Below are 22,576 nucleotides of genomic sequence, written 5' to 3' on the forward strand. Positions count from 1 at the left end.
AAAGCTGCATGTGCAGTTGCACGTTTTGTGTTTTTGTTTTTGACGTTTGGCTGCTTCAGCGATTGAGACTAAACTCAGTGTTGCAGAATAGATCGACAGTGCGGTGAACGGGGCCATCTAGCGGCGAAACCCACCACGGGCGATTTCTTTTAAGGTGGAACCGAAATTTAAGGAGGACCAGTGGCGACTTTTGAGCTAACTTTAGCGTCGCACCGAGACCGTTTCCGTCAGCGAATACGTTTGGCTGTTGGTTCTCGGTTTTGAGATTGGCTGTACACCACGAAAAGCGTTCTCTAAAATCAAAGATGGCGGACAAAGAGGAACGTAGACAGGTAGGCCACGACCAAATTATGGTTTATCTATGTTATAATAATAATAATCATTATTATTATAATGTGACTGAACAGCGATGAAACACATTAATGCTGGTGTTAATATTGACAAAATTCCAATTTTTATTTAAAAAAAATGACATTTTGATGGGTTGAAAATGGCTCGGAATACCATCTACTAAAAGCATCCTGAACCTTGCCAGGCGTTTGGGACTTCTCTGCCATGATATTCATAGACACAGTCTAGTAAACTCTCAACCCATCCCTGCCCTACTGGTTTTAGAGGTACAGTCCACACGTCTGGCGAAAGGTTATTGATATTTGTGCTTAGCTGTCAGTTAAATGACACCACTCCCTCCTGTGCTCCTGAAGCAAAGTGTAGATTGACTGGAATTGTTAATGGCTGGGTCTGAGCCACTTTGTATCCCATTAACAGAGCCACGACTGTAGGGCCTACAAACACTGGATTTTTTTTTTTTTGGAGGACAGCTAGAGGATAATGAGGACTTTTTTAAAAAAAAGTATTGGATTAAAATTGCGCACTGCAACGTTTAAAAATAGGGGGCTTTTTTGGAAGGAGATTCACTTCTAACATTAACAGTTACCCTGAGAACACATGCAGGCATTCTGTCTCTGACTGCAAGCAGGATGCAAAGATGGGCACAAGTATATACACAAAGTATAGAACATCAGAACTGCATGGCAATACAGATGGCCTTTCACTCCATCCACTTCCACTAACAACACCTACAATGCGACATGCTGACATCTTTTACTTCCACCAAGTGGAAGATGTTTTTGTCACTGCAGGGGTGAAGAACAGCACAGGGAATGACCCAGTGTTGTCAGTGGTGATGGACACTAAGGGACAAATCTGATTGACATATCTGAAATAAAACAATTTGTCTCTGGACTACATGAACTGTCAGTGCAATCTAGTTATTTGCTGTGGAGGAGAAGGGCAATCATTGCCCCGTCACGCCACAGGCCATGTTCAGTTCACACAACTCCATGCTGGACACCGTGGCATGGTGCACATGAATGAAGTGGCACAGAGCTACTTTTGGTGGCCAGGATTGATCAAGAGCATTAAAGAGAAAGCAAAGTTGCATGCCACATACCAGAATGTACAAAATGCCCCTTAGTCAGCTCTAGCTTATCTGTGGGGGGTGGCCATGTGAAGCATGGCAGTGTTGACATGTTTGCTTTGCCGGGCCACATGAAAACAGAATGCACCTGGTGGTAGATGTATACAGCACTTGGCCCGAGGTGGCCATCATGAGATCAACCACAACAGAGAAGATCATTTAGAAACTGGGTGAAATGTTCAGCCATTTTGTGTCCAGAGCAGCTGGTAAGTGACAATGGGCCCCAATTGTTTCTGAAGAGATGCACACATTCCTCAAAATAAATGGGGTACCACACATAAGGTCAGCACCCTACCATCCGTCCACAAACAGCTTAGCTGAGAGGTTTGTGCAGACACTGAAAGTCTAAAGTCTAAAGGCATCGGTGGGTCAGGGGAGTCTTCACCAACGACTACACAACTTCCTCTTGACCGACCAAAACAGGCGAGGGTATGTGATGACACCACAGCGGCCAGTTGCTTGCAAGTAAGTTAACAATGTTTAACAGTCAGACAGAGTTCCCAGGGGACGATGTCCTGAACCCAAGGGGTACGTCAGAGGTCATGCCCTACCCAAAAAAAAAAAAACAGTTGTGGTCTTCCAGGACAATTTCGCAATGCTGTGTGATTGTGCAATCACACTAATTATAAAATAAGAAAAAGTGTGATTGCTTACCTAATCAAACTATTGAGAAGTTAGGAGGCTATCCAGGGTTGCCCATGGATGTTGTAAGTGATGTTAGTACCCTTGTATGTATGGCAGGCAAGGATATCCATCCATCTATCCAGCTATGGAAGTTTCTTGATTGGTAAATACAGCTGGACGGTTGAGACATTTTGGTGGCAAGTTATTACTGGGGCCAGATGAGTCCCAGCAACTGTTTTTTTGTAGTGGCAGGTACATTAGCTGGCAAGGTATTTTCCGTCTTCCCTGCTATTGTAGGCATACAGTATAACAGCAACCACAGACTAGGAGGCTGTTGAACATGGATCAGTAGGACCATAGGTGTAAAGAGCTCTAAAATGCATCTGGATAACACATTCTGTGATGTCACAAATCGAGGGCAGTCAGATGCGCAAGTCTATGATGTTGCCAATTATGGTACGGTGAAAACATTCAGCGGAAACATTTGCATTTCGAACAATATCCTACTTGGATACAAATTACACTACACTACACTCCATTGTATTACCTACTCAAAAAAATAGGCCTGTTTTAAATGCATGTAGCCCCCCCTATAGCCTGTCTGTATGTATGTCAATAAATACACGTTGTGATGGCTCCAAAATGAAATGCTTTCTGCACTAACATTTGAACAGGCTTGCCCCCGTCAAGCAAGGGCTATTTTTCTGGGAGGCACATACAAGCGTCCAATTTGATGGTTCCAAGTGAGGTTGCTGGGCCAGTTTGTGCCGAGAGCATAGACGGCTCAGTGCCAAATATACACAAGGTAACGCATGCGCGAGGGCACATGGAGCTTACGTAGTCTATCCAATTTTGAGCCTCCATTTATAGCTTGCCTGTGGGAGCATTTTTCAAATAAGACACATTTTAAAACACAAAGCGTAATGTTTCTTCATTACTGTATATGTTGATACAATGGAATAACCGTGTACAAATTAACTTTATCAAGACTGTTAGCAGTCAGCATTTCAATTGTGCGCCTCCTGTTGGTTGACGAGAGGAGTGCAAGGTGCGGAAGTAGCTCAGCGAAGTATGTAGAGACCCTCCTCTGGCAGTATTCTGTAGCCTTGGTACCTTTGTCCAATGCAGTGCCCTGTTTAGTTGCACAGTAATTGTTTGGAATAACATTGCAGAAATATATCTGAAGTAAACATAAAAAGTTGTTGTGAAGAAAGCATTTGAACGGTAAGTAACATAACGACCATCTGCATTGGAGCAAACGCATTGTTTACAGTTCCACAGTGCATAGCTAGCAGTGGTAAGTTAGCCAAAAAACATGCACGGTCCCCGTGGTAGCTCAGCAATGGGGTTAGGTTTAGGGCTCCAAAGCCAAAATACCATGGGCCAGTAAAAAGGACCCCACTAAATGCAACACATATAGCGTTATTCATAGGCATTTCATGACGTAAATTAACTGTCGTAGCGATAGTGTTATTGGTGTTGACTACAATCAACTTGGCTTCTGACTAGCAATGTGGTTATGTGTGTAGTTAAAAGAAAGTTTCCATAAAAATGCTTAATTTCGAATGACACTTGGGATCTGCAAATGTAGGCTTAATATTGTAGTATTAATGAAATACGATGCCCTTAACATGCCAGCTTGCTAATGTCAACTTTCATGATTCTACTAATTCGCCAGCCATAGTGGGATAAGAATGATATCTATTAACCATCAGTGAACCGCTAAAACACAACAATTGAATTCGGTAGAATGCTGAAGACAACTTTTCATTCTTCCCATTAAAACAGAAATCTGTCCAGGGTGAAGTGTTGCATATTTCATGTTCATACACATGCTGTTTAACCCAAGCCAATTTCTCAGTTTGTTTCCTGCTGCTTCCTCACTATTTCGCGCCATGATAGTGTTTTGGTAGAGGGCGCATTTCGCTGAGGGCAAAAACAAACGGAACTTTGACGTATCACTATCATATTTGCGAAAATGTTTTTGGACTTAAAAGTATAATCTTGCCATTGTTTACACCTCAGATTCATGTTATATGTAATGTGTTCCCTCCCCCCTCAGCTCTGTATGAGCCCGGCAGAGTGATGGATGGGAATGCGAGTCAGGGACCTGAAGAGCGCAGCTGCAGTGGAGAGGCAAATGGTGTCAATATCTTAGACTCTGGAGAGACCACGAGCAAAGATGATGCAGATGGAGAGCGCACCAACGAGGTCAGTGCCAGTGAAGATCTCACTAATAGAGATTCATCTAAAGGAGATACTGGAAACACAGTGACACCCAGTCCAGATGAGACCAATGGAAATGATGCTGGGGGAAATAAAGAGCCCAAAGGGGACGGTGGCGATAGCAGGACAGGTGGAATGGATCTTGTTATTGGGAGCATTCTTTCAGGGGATGCTGCTAACGCTAATGCTGCCAGCAGAGACCGTGCAAATGGAGACTCTCCAGCTCTTTCTAAGGGGAGCCTCAGCAGTGTGGTGAGCTCTTTTCAGACTGGAGAGCTGCTCAGCTCTAGAGACAGCGCCATGACACAGGAGGCAGCCAGCGACAGCACACCACCAGAGCCTCACTCGCACACCCCCTCCACAGAACAGAAGCCTGTGGCCAGGGCAAAGGAGGACAGACAGGAAGAGATGGGGACTGAGGCAATGGATGTAGAGAGGGGAGAGCAACAAGATCCGCAGGGTGAGGGTTCAGAAGGGGTAGCGGAGACTTCAGAAGGGGGAAAAGAGGGTACAAAGGAGGTTAGGGGGGAGGAGGGGCAGAAGGTAGTTTTAGAAACGGGTGCTAAGTGTTTGGGAGGGAGCACTGAAAATTTGGAGGGGGGTGCGGGGGATATGGAGGTGGACGGGAAGTCAGGGGACAGTGTGGCAGGGGTGCTGGAGGTTCCAGTGATCAGTGAGATTAAGGAAGAGATCAGCATGGACTCTGAGCCCAGCAGTTCCGTAGGGGGAGACACAAACGCCTATGCCGACCTGGACATGGGCGTAGACATGGAGATGAGCACGGGAGGTTTGGACATGGGAGTGGAGACGGTGGCCACTTCACAATCCAAGACGTCCTCTGAAACACAGGTTGTGCACACCCAGAAAGTGATCAGCGTGACCAGAGAAACAGACCCCGAGGATCTGGACATGGGAGTGGACACGGTGATGGAGGACAACACAGACTCAACATCGGAAGGGAGCATAGGAGACAAATCAAAGAGGGCAGCCTCAGGTAAATACTAAAGGCTTCACCCATCAGTCATACCTGACCCACAAGGGAACACTAAGATGTTAGTGCGGATGTGTTACCATTTCTCCACAAACCAAAGCAAAGTGATATTAAGCAGTGTAGAGTGGTATTGCTGTAATTGTTCATCTTGTGTCTCAGTCTCTAAGCCACTCCGGGCTTATTTGTTTTCTTTTCTGATATCTCCAATGGATATCCTTCCTTTCTGAAAGATGTGACATTCTTTCTTAAGGGTTTCTCAGGATGCTTGATAGAAACACTCACACATTTTCTCACACATACTTCGTAGTTAATACTTGTATTGTTTTGTATGAAAGGTGCTATACAAATAAAGTTATTATTATTATTATTACTTAATGGTAATTGCAGACTACAGTGCATGAATTCATTTATGAAAATGGGTTGCCAGGTGGTCTCATTCAGGTGTCTTGTTCTCCCCTTCAGGTCTAGTTCTGAGCCAACCCCAAAAGGATTCGTCTGTAGGGCTAAAGCAGGAGAACCCTGACCCATCCAGTGACCACACAGGCAGCCTCAGTAAGTTAGAATGAGTACACTCACCCTGTGCTCACCCTCATTTATTTATTTGACTTAACTGGTATCTTGTGCCTGAAGGTTATTACATTTAGAAGCATAAGCATAGTTGACCGAATGCTTTGTGTTTGTTGTGCAGAGGCTCCTGCACTGCCCAAACAGGAAACCAGCACATTAGATCCAGGATCTCAGGTATGGTCCAGTTGTATGCACACTGTATTTGCATGGTCCTGAAAAGTGTGCTGAATGAGAGCAGCCCTTCTGTGCATTCCACAGGACGCGGCCCCTGCGGTGGAGCTGAATCTGTGCATCAAGGACGAGCCCCAGGATGAGGAGTACGATCGGGCACTTGCCCCCTTCAACACCGAGGGCATCAAGGATGAGCCCTACTCGGGAGAGGTACAGCACACACTAAATTTCGCTGAGGCACAGATACGCACACACATACACACATACATACACACACACACACATATACATATACACATATACATACATACACACACACACACACACACACACACACACACACACACACACACACACACACAGATCCACTACTTCTCAGTGAGTTACCAAAACACACGAGGCACAGAAGTGTGTTTGGATCTCTTATCTCTGTGTGTTTCTGTATTTTTAGGAGTTTGGTCAGCAGAAGTTGTCTGAGCAGTTTAAGATCAGTGCGGTGTTCTCTGTTGGGCAGACATCTGCTGTTACTGGTGAGTCTCACTGCTTTGAGCCCCGTGGCAGACTGTACTCTACCGTACTGTATTACTAGTCATTGCTAGTATTGACACAACTCCTGAACAATGCATGTTTTGGAGTGACGAAGAGCATCATAGATGCAGATTCCATTATATCTCTCTCTCTTCCTGCCCACCCTAGCTGCTAAAGCAGATGTGCCCATGGCGGTGGCACCTCCGAAGCCCACGCCGCCTCCCTCAGCGTTGCCAGCGCAGCTGCCAACACCGAGCACCTTGTGTGTGGTGTGTTCGGGGTGCCAGAAGGTCCTGCTGAAGGGCCAGACGGCGTACCAGCGCAAGGGCTCGCCTCAGCTCTACTGCTCCACCTCCTGCCTCACCGGCTCCACCGGCACAGTCCTCAGAGCAACTACCAAGAGGACCTGCCACTTCTGCCTCAAGTAAGGCTACCATGTACAAGACAAGGGCCATGTCATGTTAGACACCACCCTTATTATTACAACTGTCCCTTACGTCAGCCACAGTTGCCTGTGTCTAATTGTTACGGCTTTCATAACTGCCTCATTGACTGCATTGTTGCGGTCTTACCATCACAGCCCAAGTAAGCCTATTCTTGTGGTGGAGACGTACGTGGGGGAGGGTGGATGGGTTTTGAGGGCTCCAGCTGGAGATGTGGGTTTGCTGGGCGTCTCATGGCTGCTCTAGCACTCATTAGTCCTTGTGAAAATGGCCAAGTCCTGAGGCAGTGCATTCAGTGTGCTTGAACTTCTTTGTGCAGGGTGATCTCTAACCCAAAGGATGTGATCATTGCCCCCGTGGACAAGGGGGGCTCAGTGAAGGACTTTTGCAGCCAGAAGTGCCTCTCCTCCTTCAATTACAAACGGGACAGCGTTCTGTCCACAGCTGCAACCACCAAACCAGCCTCGTCCGTCGTCACCTTGGCTTCTCCAGCCCCCTCTGCTCCACTCTCCTCGTCGGAGCCCAAAGCACGGTGCAGCTCCTGCCAGAAGGTTGTGGTGGTAAGTGCTGGCAGACACCCCGCTTTCATGTAACAACTTAAAGGTCAAATACACCCCTCCCTTCCTCGGTAGCTCCGAGCCACTTTGTTTCCTATTTACAGAGCACTGGCCGGACAGCTAGGGGAACATGAGGGGAATTTCACAGAATTAGATACAAAATGTGATTTATTATAATCAAGGACTTCTCCTTTAAGTCCAAAAAGACTGGCTAGAGCACTCAGAGTATCCTTTAAGATGTGACTTGTGATGTATCTCATTGTTCTCCCACCGCCCCTCTCTCAGAGTAAACATGAGGTGAACTACATGGGCGCGCTGCACAAGCTGTGCAGTGACGAGTGCTTCACGCGCTTCCGCTCCTCCAACAAGCTGACCATGAACTGCTGCTCCCACTGCGGAAGCTACTGCTACCAGGGCAGCCAAGGCAGCCCGGGACACACGCTGCAGATCGACCGCATCAGCAAGAAGTTCTGTAGCCAGGCTTGCATCACCGCTTACCGCAAGGTACACCCTCTCACTCTTTATCTCTCTCTCTCTCTCTTCCTTGATGTTTTCATCTCTCTCTCTGGATAAGATGGTATGTCATGTGTTTTGGTTTTGTGAAAGGTTGGGGTGGGGTGCCTGAGGGACAGTTTGGAAAGTTGGGGTGAAGTTTTCTCTCATCAGTGCTTTCTTTAGCAGCCCCACTTACAAGGTCTGTTTGTTAGAGTTTTTTATTGGGGTCAGCCAAGATGGGTGGAGGACGCGAAAGAACAAGTTACTGGGGGCAGGTTGATTTGAGGCGGAGGACGTTTTAAAGGGAATGGTGGCTGGTCGCATGAAAATTGCCCAATGCTCCATGGAAGCAAGCTGAAGACAGAGCTTAGTCTCATCTACAGCAAGGAAGAGTTAATAGTCGTGGTGCTATAGATCTATTCCAGCTGTTCATAGAGAATGATCTTGAAGAAGTCTCCTCTGAGACTGTCACGCTTCTGAAGATCCTCATCACCACGCCCATGCCCACAGCGGAAGCTGAGAGGTGCTTCTCAACCCTGAAAAGAATGAAATCATTTCTCAGAACGCCATTGACCCATGAAAAGCTGAATGCTTTGGCCATGCTCTCAATGGAACAGAGACTGGTGACTGAGATGACTGACTTTAACCACAAAGTCATTGAGACATTTTCAGACCAGAAGGAAAGGAGGGCAAAAGTTCTGTTCAGGTAGTCCTACTGGCCAGGGATTAGGCAACCTTACAGTGTGTTGCTGCTCATCACGGACTGGTTAATGACGTTACGACATTTTCTAGTGCATGGGGGGTGGGGAAGCTGTTTTTTTCCAATTTTTTTAATTTTTTATCCAAGTGTGATACGGAGCGGCTTGAGCATTGCCTTTTCTTTTTATGAATGGAATGGTGTAAGCCTTGTCAGTTGGAGGTTGGACAGTGGTTTAATAAAGGAGTGTTAAACATCTCTCTCGCTCACCCTCTCTCCCCTCTGCCTCTCTGTTTCCCTAACAACATATAAGGAGAGAGGTGGATCATAAAGTAATCAAATTTCATGCTTCATGGCCTTCAGTACTGCACGACAATTAGGAGACACACGCGTCCTGGTTTTGACTGACAATTTGGTGGTTTTGTGTGAGGTGGGAGGTTGTGCAACATGATAAATCTGGTGTGTGTGTGTGTGTGTGTGTGTGTGTGTGTTTTCTTGAAGAAGGGTCACAAGACTGTGCCATGTGCGATGTGTAAGGCGACGCGTCCCTCCTCAGACATGCTTGAAGGTGTCGACAGCAAAGGCAAAACGGAACTCTTCTGCTCTGCCACGTGTGTGACCGCTCAAAGAGTGCACACGGTCAGCTCTGCTGGTAAACATTCAGCCTTACTCAACCACATCCACACACTCACACATGTACACACACTCACACATGTACACACACTCACACATGTACACACACTCACATGTACTCACGTACACACACGTACACACACACATACATAGTGCACACCATCATGGCATTAAAGACTCATAATGGCCACATGGATATAGAAATCATGATCTGCTGTTCTTTCACTGTTTTCTACTCTGAGCCCTAATGTTGTCTGTTGTCCCCCACACACACACAGGGACGTCGTTGCCATGTGACAAATGCAGCACCACTGCCGTGCCTCAGTACCACCTCGCCATGTCCGATGGATCCATCCGGAACTTCTGCACCTTCAACTGTGTCCTCAGCTTCCAGGTACATTTGACACAAACACACACTTCCCATATCTTCAAGATACCCTCTCACATATGCATACTCATTTCACTTAACCTTTATGTGTGTGGTGTGGTAGATTAAGGTTGTGTCATCCTGAAGATGCCTTTTATACGAGTGTACGTCTATGTCTGCGTGCATCTGCAAACTGTAGGGAGAACCACCCATAACCTGATTGGAATGGAAGGGTAGCTAAAGATCAAGTGCATGTTGAAGTGACTATCATAAAACATGTTCATAGCATTGGGCGTTTTTAGAACCTGTATGTACACCTGTCCATCATCATCATCATCATCATCATCAGCACCTCAGACAGGCCTTACTCCTTTCGCATCAGATGAAGAAGAAACTCTATGTGTGTGTGTGTCCACAGGACAACTTCAACAAGACCAACGCACAGGTGAAGCTGAGTGTAACAGCAGCTAAATCGGCTGTGGCACCCAGCACCTCGGCCGCACCATCGCCCTCGCCCTCGCCCACCCCCACCCCCACGCCCACGCCCACGCCCTTTCAGACCATGACTCCCTCCTCCGTTAAGATTGGGAAGGTGACCTGCCGCCACTGTAACACCACCATCAGCAGCCGGCCAGACCCAGTGGAGGTCAAGGTACGCCCTCTAAGGCAGCGCTCCCCTCATCGTCCCTCTCCTCTTCAGATCCTCCTTCTCTTTTTCACCATCTCCTTCACTATCTCCTTTCTTGCTCCTCCATTAGCCTGTCCTTCAGTCTGTATCTCATGAAGGCTTCCCCCTCTCACTCTCCTTCACTCTACTTTCTCTCTCTGTCTCAACTGGACAAACTGCAGCACAGGCATTCCCATATAACAGGCTGTGGTCAGTCATACTGTATGCCTTGTTATGTTTATTTGTTAGCAAGCATGAGATTATGGTTGTCTGGACGTATAGGTACGTAACACCTCATCGAGGTGGAACCTCTTAAAAGCGCTGTGTTGTGAGCAGACGGCCCTGTGTCTCTCCAGGGCAAGATGTTTGTGCTGTGTGGGAAGCAGTGCGCGGAGGACTTCAGGAGGATGAGCCTGCTGCCAAGCCGCTGCGACTACTGTAAGGTGGACAAAGGCGTGAAGGAGGTCAAGAGGGTCTGCGGCGTGGACCGGCTCTTCTGCAGTGAGGGTGAGGCACCAGTCCGCCTCTCATGGTCACACACACTGACCACTTCACACACACTCTTAACACACACACCTACCACTGACCACTTCACACACACTCTTAACACACACACACACACACCTACCACTGACCACTTCACACACACTCTTAACACACACACACACACCTACCACTGACCACTTCACACACACTCTTAACACACACACACACCTACCTCTGACCACTTCACACACACACACACACACACCATGCTTTAAACACACCTTGGTTGACCATGGAAAAACAAACGTGTTTTGTCAGTCATCTTGGTCTTTGCCTGTGCCATCTTTACACATGGATTTAAGTTTCCCGGCATTGTGCCGGAATTCCGGCATGGGGCCATTTTAGATTCTGAAATAGATTATACTGTAGGCTTTGTCTATGGAAAACATTCCAAAGATTTGGTGTTCTTGTCTTTCTGAAATGGGTCACAATATGCACCACAGCAGTCATCCATCTGGCGTTTTTTTAATTTTTATTTTAAAATCCATCTGATCCACAGACATTGTCCTTGCTTTGATCCCTGTTACACAGTCTTGAGTCCTACTGCTATTTCAGATGTTGAATGCTTCTATGTGTGTGTCTCCCCCTGCAGGCTGCACTCTGCTCTACAGGCACGACCTGGCCAAGCGCTGGGGCCGCAAACACTGCCGCAGCTGCCGCTACTGCGGCGCCATCTCCCAGGTCCTCGTCACCAGCCTTTTTTCTGGCAAACAGGAAGAGTTCTGCAGCCACGACTGCGTTTCCTCCTACACACTGCTCTTCTGCCAGGTCAGGACCAGGGTCAAGGGGTCACGGGTTCATAACCTAGGTAGTGATAGGTTATGACGTTAGGGTTAGAATTTAGGATGAAGCTAGCCCTGCAGATTTGGGATAAGGGTTGTCCTGCACATACTATGAGATATTTTGAATTATGGCAGCTGATTCATGGAGGAGGTATGATGATGCCTCTCCTGCTCTGCTGGAGGTGACAGGTGGCAGCCTGCTCTCCTGGTGTACCCTGTAGCACAAGGGTCAGGCCTAGACCAGCTGCCTGGAGTAACTGACATTAGTAGCAGTGCTTCCTTCAGCTCTGTGCTCATCTATGCCATGAGGTGTTGGTGGACTTGTGTCCTAGTCAGATCATCATGTGACAAACTGTCCTGGATACACCCCTCTCCTTTTTCTCTTAATAAATTGCCTCTGTGTGTCTCTCTCTCTCTCTCTCTCTCTCTCTCATACCCCCTCCTCCCTCTTTTGTGTCTTCTTACCCTCTCTCTGTTGCCCTCTCCGCCCCTCGTCTCTCCCTCTCCCTCTCCCAGGTGGCTAAGTGTGCGTGCTGCCAGCGTGCTCGGGCCATGTCTGAGTCCCTGCGCTGGGTCGGGGAGATGAAGCATTTCTGCAACCTGAGCTGCCTCCTGTTCTTCTGCTACCAGCACGGCAGCAAGGAGCCAATCAACCAGGGTGAGTTCACACACACACACACACACACACACACACACACACATCACACACACATCACACACACTCCCAGGCATGCCCATGCACACACACATTCTAGTAAAGAGCCACTGAGCCAAGCTCATTCTCACTAACTCACAAAGTAGGGCATTACACCCTTTCTGCCCATGTGCAGCCTGTGGTGTTCAGCTGCAGCTTCTGTAGTTCTGTTTTCATTTCTGACCCTTTAAGAATAATGCTAAATGAATGTCTGTTTCCCTTACTATGGGTACATTGTGGTGTTTTGGTAGAGATTTGGTGTAATATTCCCTCTCTTCCCCCCTTGTCTCTTACTCTCTCATCTCTCTCCTTCCCCATCCCTCAATCGCTTTTTCACCCTCTCTCTCTCTCTCACTCTATCAATTCTCCTCTCTTTCCTTCTCTCCCTGTCAGTCATCTCAGCCGCGTCGATCCCTGCAGCTAAAAACCCACCCGTCTCCAAGGAGGCCACGCCCATCATTGCCAATGTCATCTCTCTCTCCAGCACCCCTAATGGTCAGCCCAGTGTCCTGGCCAACCCTACACTACAAGGTACAGGCCAATAAGTCATATATATGTGTGTGTGTGTGTGTGTGTGTGTGTGTGTGTGTGTGTGTGTGTGTGTGTGTGTGTGTGTGTGTGTGTGTGTGTGTGTGTGTGTGTGTGTGTGTGTTCTTGAGTCTGTATATGGTTGTGTGACTGCCCCCATGAGTGTATTTGTCAGAATAGCTGCCTATTCTTCTCTGCCTTCTCTCTTCCAGGTGCGGTACCAAACATGCCTGTCAAGATCAGTGGACATGTGAGTATCCTTGCAGTGTCCTCCCAACAGTGTGTGTGTGTGTGTGTGTGTGTGTGTGTGTGTGTGTGTTAGATCCTAGTTTGTGTGTGTGACATCTGGTCTGCCCCTTACAGGCAAGCACGCAGACGGATGCAGTGAAGGCTCCCGCTCCCCCTCCCCCCAGAGTGCTGAAGAACAAAGCGCTGCTCTGCAAACCGCTCACACAGACCAAAGGCACACTCTGCAAGCCCACATACCAGACCGTAGAGACCCAGACAGGTAACACACAGCATACACACACATACACACACACACACACACACACACAGGCTGACAATATACATGCATCCATCTAAAGAGAGACTGGGGAGACAGATATGTACCAACACACAGCATAGCACCATAGTACTTAATGCTGATGTGTGCTAATGCAGATTCTTTTGTGTGTGTGTGTTTTGTATCCACAGAGCAGATACACCCAACTGTGCTGGTGGTGCCCATCCCTGTGCCCGTGTATGTGCCAGTACCCATGCACCTCTACAGCCAGTACACCCCTCAGCCGCTGGGTCTGCCACTACCGGTGGGTACCTCAAAATCACCCACACTTAAACGCCGTACACTTCTGAGCTTCTGAAGCGGTTTTTCACTACAGAACCATGATCACATCCACAGTCACATCTAACACACACCACCGAGCCTTTCTCCAACACATACACACTCCGGACACACTCATGTTCCTGAACAGCATTCACTCTACCCAGTCCTTGCCAGTGAGGGGCACATCTGTTTCTCCTACACGCTCTTGTGTACATGGTCAAGCACACTACAGTCTCTTTCCATGAATCGATTGACCTGTTGACTTTTATACGTGTCTGTCTTTCTCAGGTGCCAGTGCCCATGTTCCTGCCCACTACTCTGGACAGTGCGGAGCAGATAGTCGAGGCTATTCAGCAGATTAAAGAGAAGATCCCCGCGGACCCGCTAGAGGCCGACCTGATTCTCATGGCTGAACTCGTCGCCGAGGGCAACCAGAAGGACGAGGAGGAGACGCCAGTGCCCAGCACCTCCCCAGCCGATGGTCAGTCTAAAGAGAGCGAGAGCGCGTTTGTTTGTGTCTAAGGTCAAAGGTCTTGGTTGGTGCGATAAGTAGCCTAGTTTTTGGTTTAGGAAAGATGATGAATTGATAAAGCCTGTAGCTGCATGGATTGGTCTGTGTGAGAAGAAAAAGACTAATTGTAATAGGATGATAAATGTTTTAACTTCATATCTTATGGCTTATGTAGCTCTTCGTCTCTGAAGTCCATTGTCCTCCTCTGCTCCCCAACCCCCCCCCCTGTAGCTCCAGTTGGTTCCCCCCTGCCCATCTCAGACTTTGATCTGGATGCTCTGGGCTGGGGCGATGACCTGCTCTCCGCTCACACATCTGACACGCCCACATCCTCCCTTGGCCCATCCCTGCCGGAAACCCCTGAGGAACACATTGACCTGGAGGCAGACATCCCTGTTGGTGAGACTCTCTCTCACACACACACACACACACACACACACACACACACACACACACACACCTCAAGAAAGACCTCTACTAGTGATGGGAAAACACACACATACATGAAGGTACACAAAGCTGGAGGCAAACTTCTGTATTAGTGGGAAATGTGCGCACGCAAATGCACACACAAATACACACACACACACATATATATATATATATATATATATATAAATATAAATATAGGTAAAGGTCAGGTATTTAGCAGACGCTTTAATCCAAAGCGATTTACCGACTACTTGCAGCCATCAGGAATGCAATTGAATCAGGGTCAACCGCTCACAAAGCGACTCTAGCCACTGCACCAACACACACACACACCAACACACACAGACACATTCTCTCACGCACACACCAACACACACGCACCGGTAGGCAGACTTCAGTATTGGTGTGAGCACTTACAACCACAAGCGCCCACATGTACACCATGATGTGGGGGCACAGATGTTTTTGGAGCTGTTGTCCTTTTCTCATGGTGGAACTGCGTTGCCATGTGAACAGAGTCCCTGGAGATGACCGCAGAGACAGTTGAGCCTCCGGGACCCCCACCCTCTAAAAGACCACGCCGCAAAGTTCGAGATGCCATCCCTCAGAAAAAACGGGTATGTACATAAACACACTGATTACCGTAATTTCCGGACTATAAGCCGCTACTTTTTTCCCACGCTTTGAACCTCTAATTTATCTAATTTTCCCGCTTTCACAAGCTTAATGCCGCCAAAAAACTGAGCAAAAAAACACATTCTGTGACGGTGCGGCATGAAGCTTTCATTAGACCAATAAAATTGCAGAACGGGTTAAGGTGAAACAATGTAACTTTTTAGTTTACTGTTTTAGATTAAATCGAGTGCGCTCAAACTTCCCATCATTCTGATTACGGTAGTCATTTTGTCACCCTCATCATGGCAAAGACGCGGAGAAATGCATATGATGCAGCTTTCAAGTTGAAGGCGATCGATCTGGCTGTTGGAGAAGGAAATAGAGCTGCTGCACGGGACCTTGGTCTTAATGAGTCGATGATAAGACGTTGGAAACAGCAGCATGAGGAACTGACTCAGTGCAAAAAGACAACTAAAGCTTTCAGAGGGAAGAAAAGCAGATGGCCCGAACTAGAAAATGAGCTCGAAGACTGGGTCAACACACAGAGAGCAGACGGCCAAGGTGTTTCAACTGTGCAGATCCAACTGGAAGCCAAAGCAATCGCCACCGCAATGAAGTTTGAGGATTTTAGAGGTGGACCATCGTGGTGTCTCAGATTTATGAGACGTAAAGGCCTGTCCATCAGGGTACGGACGAGTCTGTGTCAGCAGCTCCCTCCCGACTACGAGGAAAAAGTTTCAAACTTCCGCAAATTCACTGATGCAAAGATAGCAGAGCATTCCATTGGCCCGCACGACATCATAAATATGGATGAGGTCCCTCTGACGTTTGACCTGCCCCTCACTCGGACTGTCAACAGGGAAGGCGAATCATCCGTCACGCTGAAAACAACTGGGCATGAAAAAACGCACTTCACCTGTGTTCTGACCTGCACGGCATCGGGAGAAAAGCTTCCACCGATGGTGATTTTTAAACGCACGACGATGCCAAAAGAAGAATTCCCGAGAGGGATTGTTGTGAAAGTCAACAAGACAGGATGGATGACGGAAAGCCTAATGCATGAATGGCATACGGAGTGTTATGGCAAGCGACCGGGAGGATTCTTTCACAGGAACAAGGCATTGCTCGTTTTGGACAGCATGAGGGCCCACATAACAGATTCTGTGAAAGAAGCCATCAAGAGGACAAACTCAATTCCAGCTGTGATTCCTGGGGGCACAACAAAGTATTTGCAGCCACTCGACATCAGTATAAATCGTGCATTTAAGGTGGCGCTCCGTGTTCAGTGGGAAGCTTGGATGACAAGTGGGGAGAAATCCTTCACTAAAACGGGCTGCATGCGAAGAGCAACTTATGGTCAAGTCTGCCAGTGGGTCCTGACAGCGTGGAGCATTGTCAAAAAATCCACTATCATCAACGGGTTTCGAAAGGCTGGACTGCTGCGTGTTGAAGAGGGCAGCATGAGTTCAGCTGGGAATTTGCCTCCGGATGAAAGTGACGAGAGCGGCAATGAAAACGATTCAACATCGGATGAAGCAATTCTGAGGCTATTCAACTCCGACACCGAAGGAGATGACTTCAGTGGTTTCAGTGCACAGGAGGAGGAAGATAGTGACCAATGACTTTCTTGGTAGGCTACTGTTTACCGCAAATTTTTTATTTTTGTTAAAGTTTCGTTAAAGCCTATTTATTTTTGTTTCTTTAAAGCCTGTGTAAAGTTAATTTGTTTCAATGTACCGTTAGGCACCTGCGGCTTATAGACATGTGCGGCTTATTTATGTTCAAAATAATTATTTAAAAACAATTCATTGGGTGCGGCTTATATTCAGGTGCGCTCAATAGTCCGGAATTAGGTATTACGGTATTAGTAATCAGCACAAACTCCGCAATTATTAGTATAACAAATTCTGTTATTTATAATGAATAGAATCACTACTTGAATATGTGACCCATTCCATTGACTACCATTGGTAACTCTTACAGTGTGTGCTGTCTGCATTCTGTGTGTGTGTGTGTGTGTGTGTGTGTGTGTGTGCGTTTGCTCTCCCAGCAGTCCCTCCGTAAGCGCCCTGCAGTGGAGCCTGCTGTGGAGCCTGCTGTTGTGCCTGCCCCTGTTGGTAAGCTGCGTGCCGTGTACGGGGTGAAGGCCTGGAAGAAGTGGGTGCTTTGGAGGAACGCCCAGCCTGATGTCAACACACCCCGATTCGGCTGTGAGTGGCCCTACACCCCCTACACACTCAGACAGGTGTCACTTCATGTATTACCCTTACACACATAAACACACACACACACACAGTGTGCAGTTAATTTACCCCACCCATCATCACAGACATAAGACAACTCAATGTTATTTTGCTCAGCTCCTATATACTCAGTGGGTCAGATAATCCAAATAATCAAGACTATGAAAGATTATTGTAGTAAATATTGATAGTTACGAGGACATATTTGTGATTGATGATGTGTTGATTGACAGCCCGGCCCATGGTGCTGAAGGAGGATCTGCTGCAGTGCAGCACAGCAGAGCTGAGCTTTGGTCTGTGTAAATTCATCAGTGAAGCCCGGCGCCCCCATGGTGAAGCATACAGCCCTGACAGCCTCTATTACCTGTGCCTGGGCATACAGCAGGTAGACAACTGACACACACACACACACACACACACACACACACTCAAACATGACTGCATGTCCCAGTACTGGAAGCTGTAGTTTGTTAGATGCTTCCATAACGATGTAACACTCCAAACCTCCAGAGAGTTGTGCTTCTAATGGTCCATTGTGTGTGTAGCACCTGTTTGAGAACGGGCGCATGGAGAACATCTTTGCGGACTTCTTCTACAGCAAGTTTACCCAGGAGATAACCAAACTACTTCATGACTGGAGTGCTATGGGAACACCAGGTGGTAAGACAGACATGAACACACTCTAAAACCATCAGACACATGCCTAGAAATACACAGCACAATCACATATGTGATGTGGGCTCTATAGAAAAAACAGGCATTTATGGGAGTTTTCACCAAATATTACAACATTTTTCCAGCCATGCCTTGTTGGGTTCTGCGCTGTTTTTGTATGATCTATTCCTGTTAAAATTCTCCACCACCAGGCATAGTGCTCATATATAAATGCACATACACAGCTCTAACACACAAAATCATAAATCCATGTTTTCTCTGTCCCTCACACACACTCACTGATTCACTAACACATGGACCTCCATGTGTAAACATCCCAAATGCTAGATGTGTCCTGTGTTGCAGGTAAGGTCCGCTCTCGTGTTGAGGAGGAGTACCTGTGGGAGTGTAAGCAGCTGGGCGCCCTCTCCCCCAGCGTGCTGCTCTACACACTCTTCTTCTTCTGCACCAAACTCTTCGGCCTGCGCACCGTCCAGCAGCACCAGCGCCTGTCCTTCGCCCACGTCATGCGCTGCACACGCACACACAAGAACGGCAAGGCTGCCTGCCTCCGCTTCTACCCCCCCATTAACCGCAAAGGCTCCCCTACTGAGACTCTAGGTGAGTGTGTGTGTGAGAGAGAGAGAGAGAGAGAGAGAGAGTGTGTGTCTGTGTGTGAGTGTGTGTGTGAGAGAGAGAGAGAGAGAGAGTGTGTGTCTGTCTGTGTGTGAGTGTGTGTGTGAGACAGAGTGTGAGTGCTGTTAGGTATGTATTGTGGTATGGTCAATCTGAGTGTGAACACATAGACATGTGTGCAGCTGTGTCTTTGTGTTTATGACCTTGTGGTGTTTTTTGCACAGACTGTGAGGGGGTATCTGCCAAGAAAAGGAAGGTGGATGAGGAAGAGGAGCCGGTTCTAGAGATGCAGGAGAACACAGAGAACCCTTTGCGCTGCCCCATCCGGATCTACGAGTTCTACCTCTCCAAATGGTGAGAGCAGCGATACTAGCCAGTTACAGTCTGTTGTGTTTTAAAATGTGACAAATATTGCACCCAGCAAAAAGTTTTGTTCGCTTTTAAATTGTGTGTGAAACTGTACAAGAGTTTGAATTTCTGTTAGGGTTTTAGACAGTAATAGCCTTTTTCATTAGAGGTAAATAGAATACAAAACAAAGCAAATCTACTGTAAAAATGTTGCCCAGATGAGTAGTTGATTTGTGTCTCTTTTGTCCACTACAGCTCACCATCAGTAAAGCAGCGCACCAACGTTTTCTACCTGCAGCCTGAACGTTGCTGCGTGCCCAACAGCCCCATGTGGTTCTCCTCCGCGCCACTAGAGGGTGATGCCATGCAGGCCATGCTGACACGCATCCTCACTGTCAGAGAACTGCACCTTCCACAGGAGCCCAGCACTCAAAAGCCTGCCTCATCTGACGAACAGGACTCAGATTGAACGCACATACAGGCTCCACTCACAAGCAGGACTTTGTGTTAAAACACTTCACACACACACACACACACACACACACACCTGCACACGATGGACAGAACAAGAAAAATCGAATAGAAACACACTAACTAAGTGACACACAAACACAGTCTTCTGATGCGCGTGATTCTCATGGAGTAGCTCCACTCCCTCAGTCTACCAGGACTCAAGACATGATTGGATGTGTAGAATAAGCACACATATGGACTTGAGCAAGTGTGAGAGAGGCCTCTTTGAGTTGTTCACGTGGGGTGGAGACAGATGGGGATTGAATGTGTGCCCTGCTCTGTCCTCCAGTGTCTCTGTAAGGGCCAGTGTTTTCAGAGCACTGCTCACGGGGCCCAGTCCAGTCAGGAGGAGTAGAAAGAGCCAAACCAGTGAGAGGGACTGTGTTGATGCTGCCCCCTCCTGCCAAAGAGAGGAAGAGACACAGCAGTGGCACAGAGACCCAAATCCAGCTGAACAGTTTGCACACACTGTGTATTACACAGGAGCAGCAGCAGCAGCAGCACATGTCCATCCAGCAGGCTGATTCCAAGTGTTGGGGGGCAGAGGCTAAGTGAAGTAAGTTGAAGGTAGTCTTTCCTGCAGCCAGGGGGCGCTGTGATGGAGTGTAGAAAAGGAAGAGTCCTGAAGAGTCGGTCCCTTCTAAATGAATAGATAAGTGCAAGTGTGTCAGTTTCTGATCAGTCCTCTGGTTGCATCCCTGATCTGAGAATGAAGATGCCTCAGAGTTCTATTTGTGCCGTGTGTAGAGGTTCATTTTCTACCAAAAGAGATTGTTTTTTCTATGTGTAACAGTTGACACTCTAAAGTAACAGATGTACATGTCCAACAGTAGTAGCCATTTTTCATTGCTGTAGATCAGAGTAGAATAAAGGCTTGACTAAGGAGCACAGTGTGCTGTTGGGAAATAGAACCTTCTCCAGTGTTGCCCTTTCATGTACGATTGAAAATATCTCACTAAACAGAATGTATTTCATCCATGTATTTTCATATTTCTCTTACCGGACTCAAACACAAAACCCAAGCGCCATAAATACTACTGCAGACCAAACAAAAAGCCACTTGTAGGCCACAAAACTCAAGACAGACCAGGCAACCAATACATGAAAATGGCCAAATACTGGGTGGTTGAGATAAAATATGAAAAGTGTTCACTGTTAAATATGATACTTAATGCATAGAAGAGATGGCAGAGTAATTAGCTCAAGTTGGAAGAGATCACACAGATATTCCATGAGTTTGATATGAAGATGAACATTTACAGGTGTGGGTCTACAGGACGGCAGCCACTCATCAGTCTAAACACCTCAGGAAAGAGAACAGCATATCAGCAAATAACAGGCAAGTGAAGTCAAATTCTGTAGGGAGATATCAGGTGTTTTTACATTGAGGATCAATTATTAAGGTTGCTGTACGGATCTACCAAGTGTCAACTGCAAATGTCTGGTCCAAACTCCCTTTCAATTATTAGGGTTGCTGTAAGGATCTACCAAGTGTCAACTGCAAATGTCTGGTCCAAACTCCCTTTGAATCAATTTAGAAGAATTTAATTCAAACCTATTTTAAAGGGAAAAGATTGGGAATTGCATAAAAACAATTCCACAAATGTCTACTGTTATCTACAATGGATGATGACACATTCGCTACACACATGGTCAGATTGGACTTGGAGAAAAAGTGCTGTTCTCTGCCTCTCACGTCATCTGAGCTTTTATCAATATTCACCTGGAATACAAATATAAAATGTGTTCTCTTATTAGAAATAGTAACTGGATTTGTAGAAGGCCTACAATTTTTATGAGGTTTGTCCCCTGGTCACTTATAGTAGGCTTAACATGGACTGTGAAAAGTATCTTTTAAATATTAATAAGGTCTATTAGTGATATTTAAGGCAGCATTAATGAGTTTTGGTGTAAAACTGGCAAGTTAAAGATGAAGATGAAGTCCGCAATCCAGTTTCTCAAAATGTTGGTTTGAGCTCAACAGGCAATCAAATTACACCTCTCCCTTCCATGCTCCTGAAGTACTGGGTTGATTGACTGGGATTGTTTGGCTCGAGTTACTATGGGCCAGGACTGTGCACATTCACATGACCATATACCATCAAATTGATTTAGATGATGATACCAAAACCAGTTGCTATAAAATACCTGAAAAAGAGGTAAGATGCTACATAATCATAGAATAGAAAAGCCTTTACTGTCATTGTATTCGTATACAAATACATTTGGAATGCTGCTCCTGTTGGTGCAACAATGGACAACATATAACACAACAATAGTACAACCAGCTAAAAACAGTACAAATAGCTAAAATATATATACTGTATATATTAAGAGTGCGGTGTTATAGATTACAAATACTTCCCTGAGGTGCTTTATAATAGATACAGAAACAATTGTGTTTATACACATGTGTAAGGTGACTGAGATGGCATAAGTTACTTGCAGTCGAATAAAGTGATTGATTAGTGTATTAATATTGCACGATGAAATTCTACGTTTAGTGCATGTCTGTGTTTAATGTTCTCATGGCCGTCGGGGGGAAAAAACGTGTGACCACAACGCTGGCACAAAGAAGAAGTGACGTGAACACCAAGAAGAACACTCACACACACAGTTATTTTTAATATGGTGACCGTATTGAAGCACATTTTTCCCCTTGCTGCTCGGTTCTAGTTTATCTCTGCTTGTCTGTTAGAGTAATGTAGAGGCCTCTGTGTGGGTGATGAGTATGATGGAGAAACCTTCGCTACATTCACTCCCTGCTCAGAGAAGGTCTCAACACAGGAAGAGGTCTGGATC

General features: G+C 46.7%; 1 protein-coding gene across 5 annotated transcripts in view; it reads left to right on the forward strand.

The window, feature by feature from the left end:
- Window positions 1–22,271, forward strand: part of zmym4.1 (zinc finger MYM-type containing 4, tandem duplicate 1) — a 28,559-nt gene extending 6,288 nt beyond the window's left edge. For 2 of the 5 annotated variants that reach the window (XM_031585786.2, XM_012818389.3), the window contains 27 exons: window positions 4,167–5,324; window positions 5,784–5,873; window positions 6,010–6,062; window positions 6,147–6,269; window positions 6,511–6,589; window positions 6,756–7,011; window positions 7,350–7,590; window positions 7,873–8,091; window positions 9,281–9,431; window positions 9,691–9,806; window positions 10,198–10,431; window positions 10,803–10,953; window positions 11,585–11,760; window positions 12,291–12,432; window positions 12,862–12,999; window positions 13,209–13,246; window positions 13,360–13,504; window positions 13,693–13,805; window positions 14,111–14,303; window positions 14,565–14,732; window positions 15,282–15,382; window positions 17,431–17,590; window positions 17,857–18,008; window positions 18,169–18,283; window positions 18,644–18,898; window positions 19,138–19,267; window positions 19,517–22,271. In XM_031585786.2, coding sequence (XP_031441646.1) covers window positions 4,167–5,324; window positions 5,784–5,873; window positions 6,010–6,062; window positions 6,147–6,269; window positions 6,511–6,589; window positions 6,756–7,011; window positions 7,350–7,590; window positions 7,873–8,091; window positions 9,281–9,431; window positions 9,691–9,806; window positions 10,198–10,431; window positions 10,803–10,953; window positions 11,585–11,760; window positions 12,291–12,432; window positions 12,862–12,999; window positions 13,209–13,246; window positions 13,360–13,504; window positions 13,693–13,805; window positions 14,111–14,303; window positions 14,565–14,732; window positions 15,282–15,382; window positions 17,431–17,590; window positions 17,857–18,008; window positions 18,169–18,283; window positions 18,644–18,898; window positions 19,138–19,267; window positions 19,517–19,730 — 5,111 coding nt within the window. In that variant the 3' untranslated portion in view covers window positions 19,731–22,271. Of the gene's footprint in view, window positions 1–2,744; window positions 3,329–4,166; window positions 5,325–5,783; window positions 5,874–6,009; window positions 6,063–6,146; window positions 6,270–6,510; window positions 6,590–6,755; window positions 7,012–7,349; window positions 7,591–7,872; window positions 8,092–9,280; window positions 9,432–9,690; window positions 9,807–10,197; window positions 10,432–10,802; window positions 10,954–11,584; window positions 11,761–12,290; window positions 12,433–12,861; window positions 13,000–13,208; window positions 13,247–13,359; window positions 13,505–13,692; window positions 13,806–14,110; window positions 14,304–14,564; window positions 14,733–15,281; window positions 15,383–17,430; window positions 17,591–17,856; window positions 18,009–18,168; window positions 18,284–18,643; window positions 18,899–19,137; window positions 19,268–19,516 lie in introns of those variants that run through there. The other 3 variants (XM_012818388.3, XM_042710591.1, XM_042710590.1) reach the window with 3 other exon arrangements.
- Window positions 22,272–22,576: the final 305 nt, after the last annotated feature.

Source organism: Clupea harengus, chromosome 19, assembly GCF_900700415.2.
Source record: "Clupea harengus chromosome 19, Ch_v2.0.2, whole genome shotgun sequence".
Lineage (NCBI taxonomy): Eukaryota > Metazoa > Chordata > Actinopteri > Clupeiformes > Clupeidae > Clupea > Clupea harengus.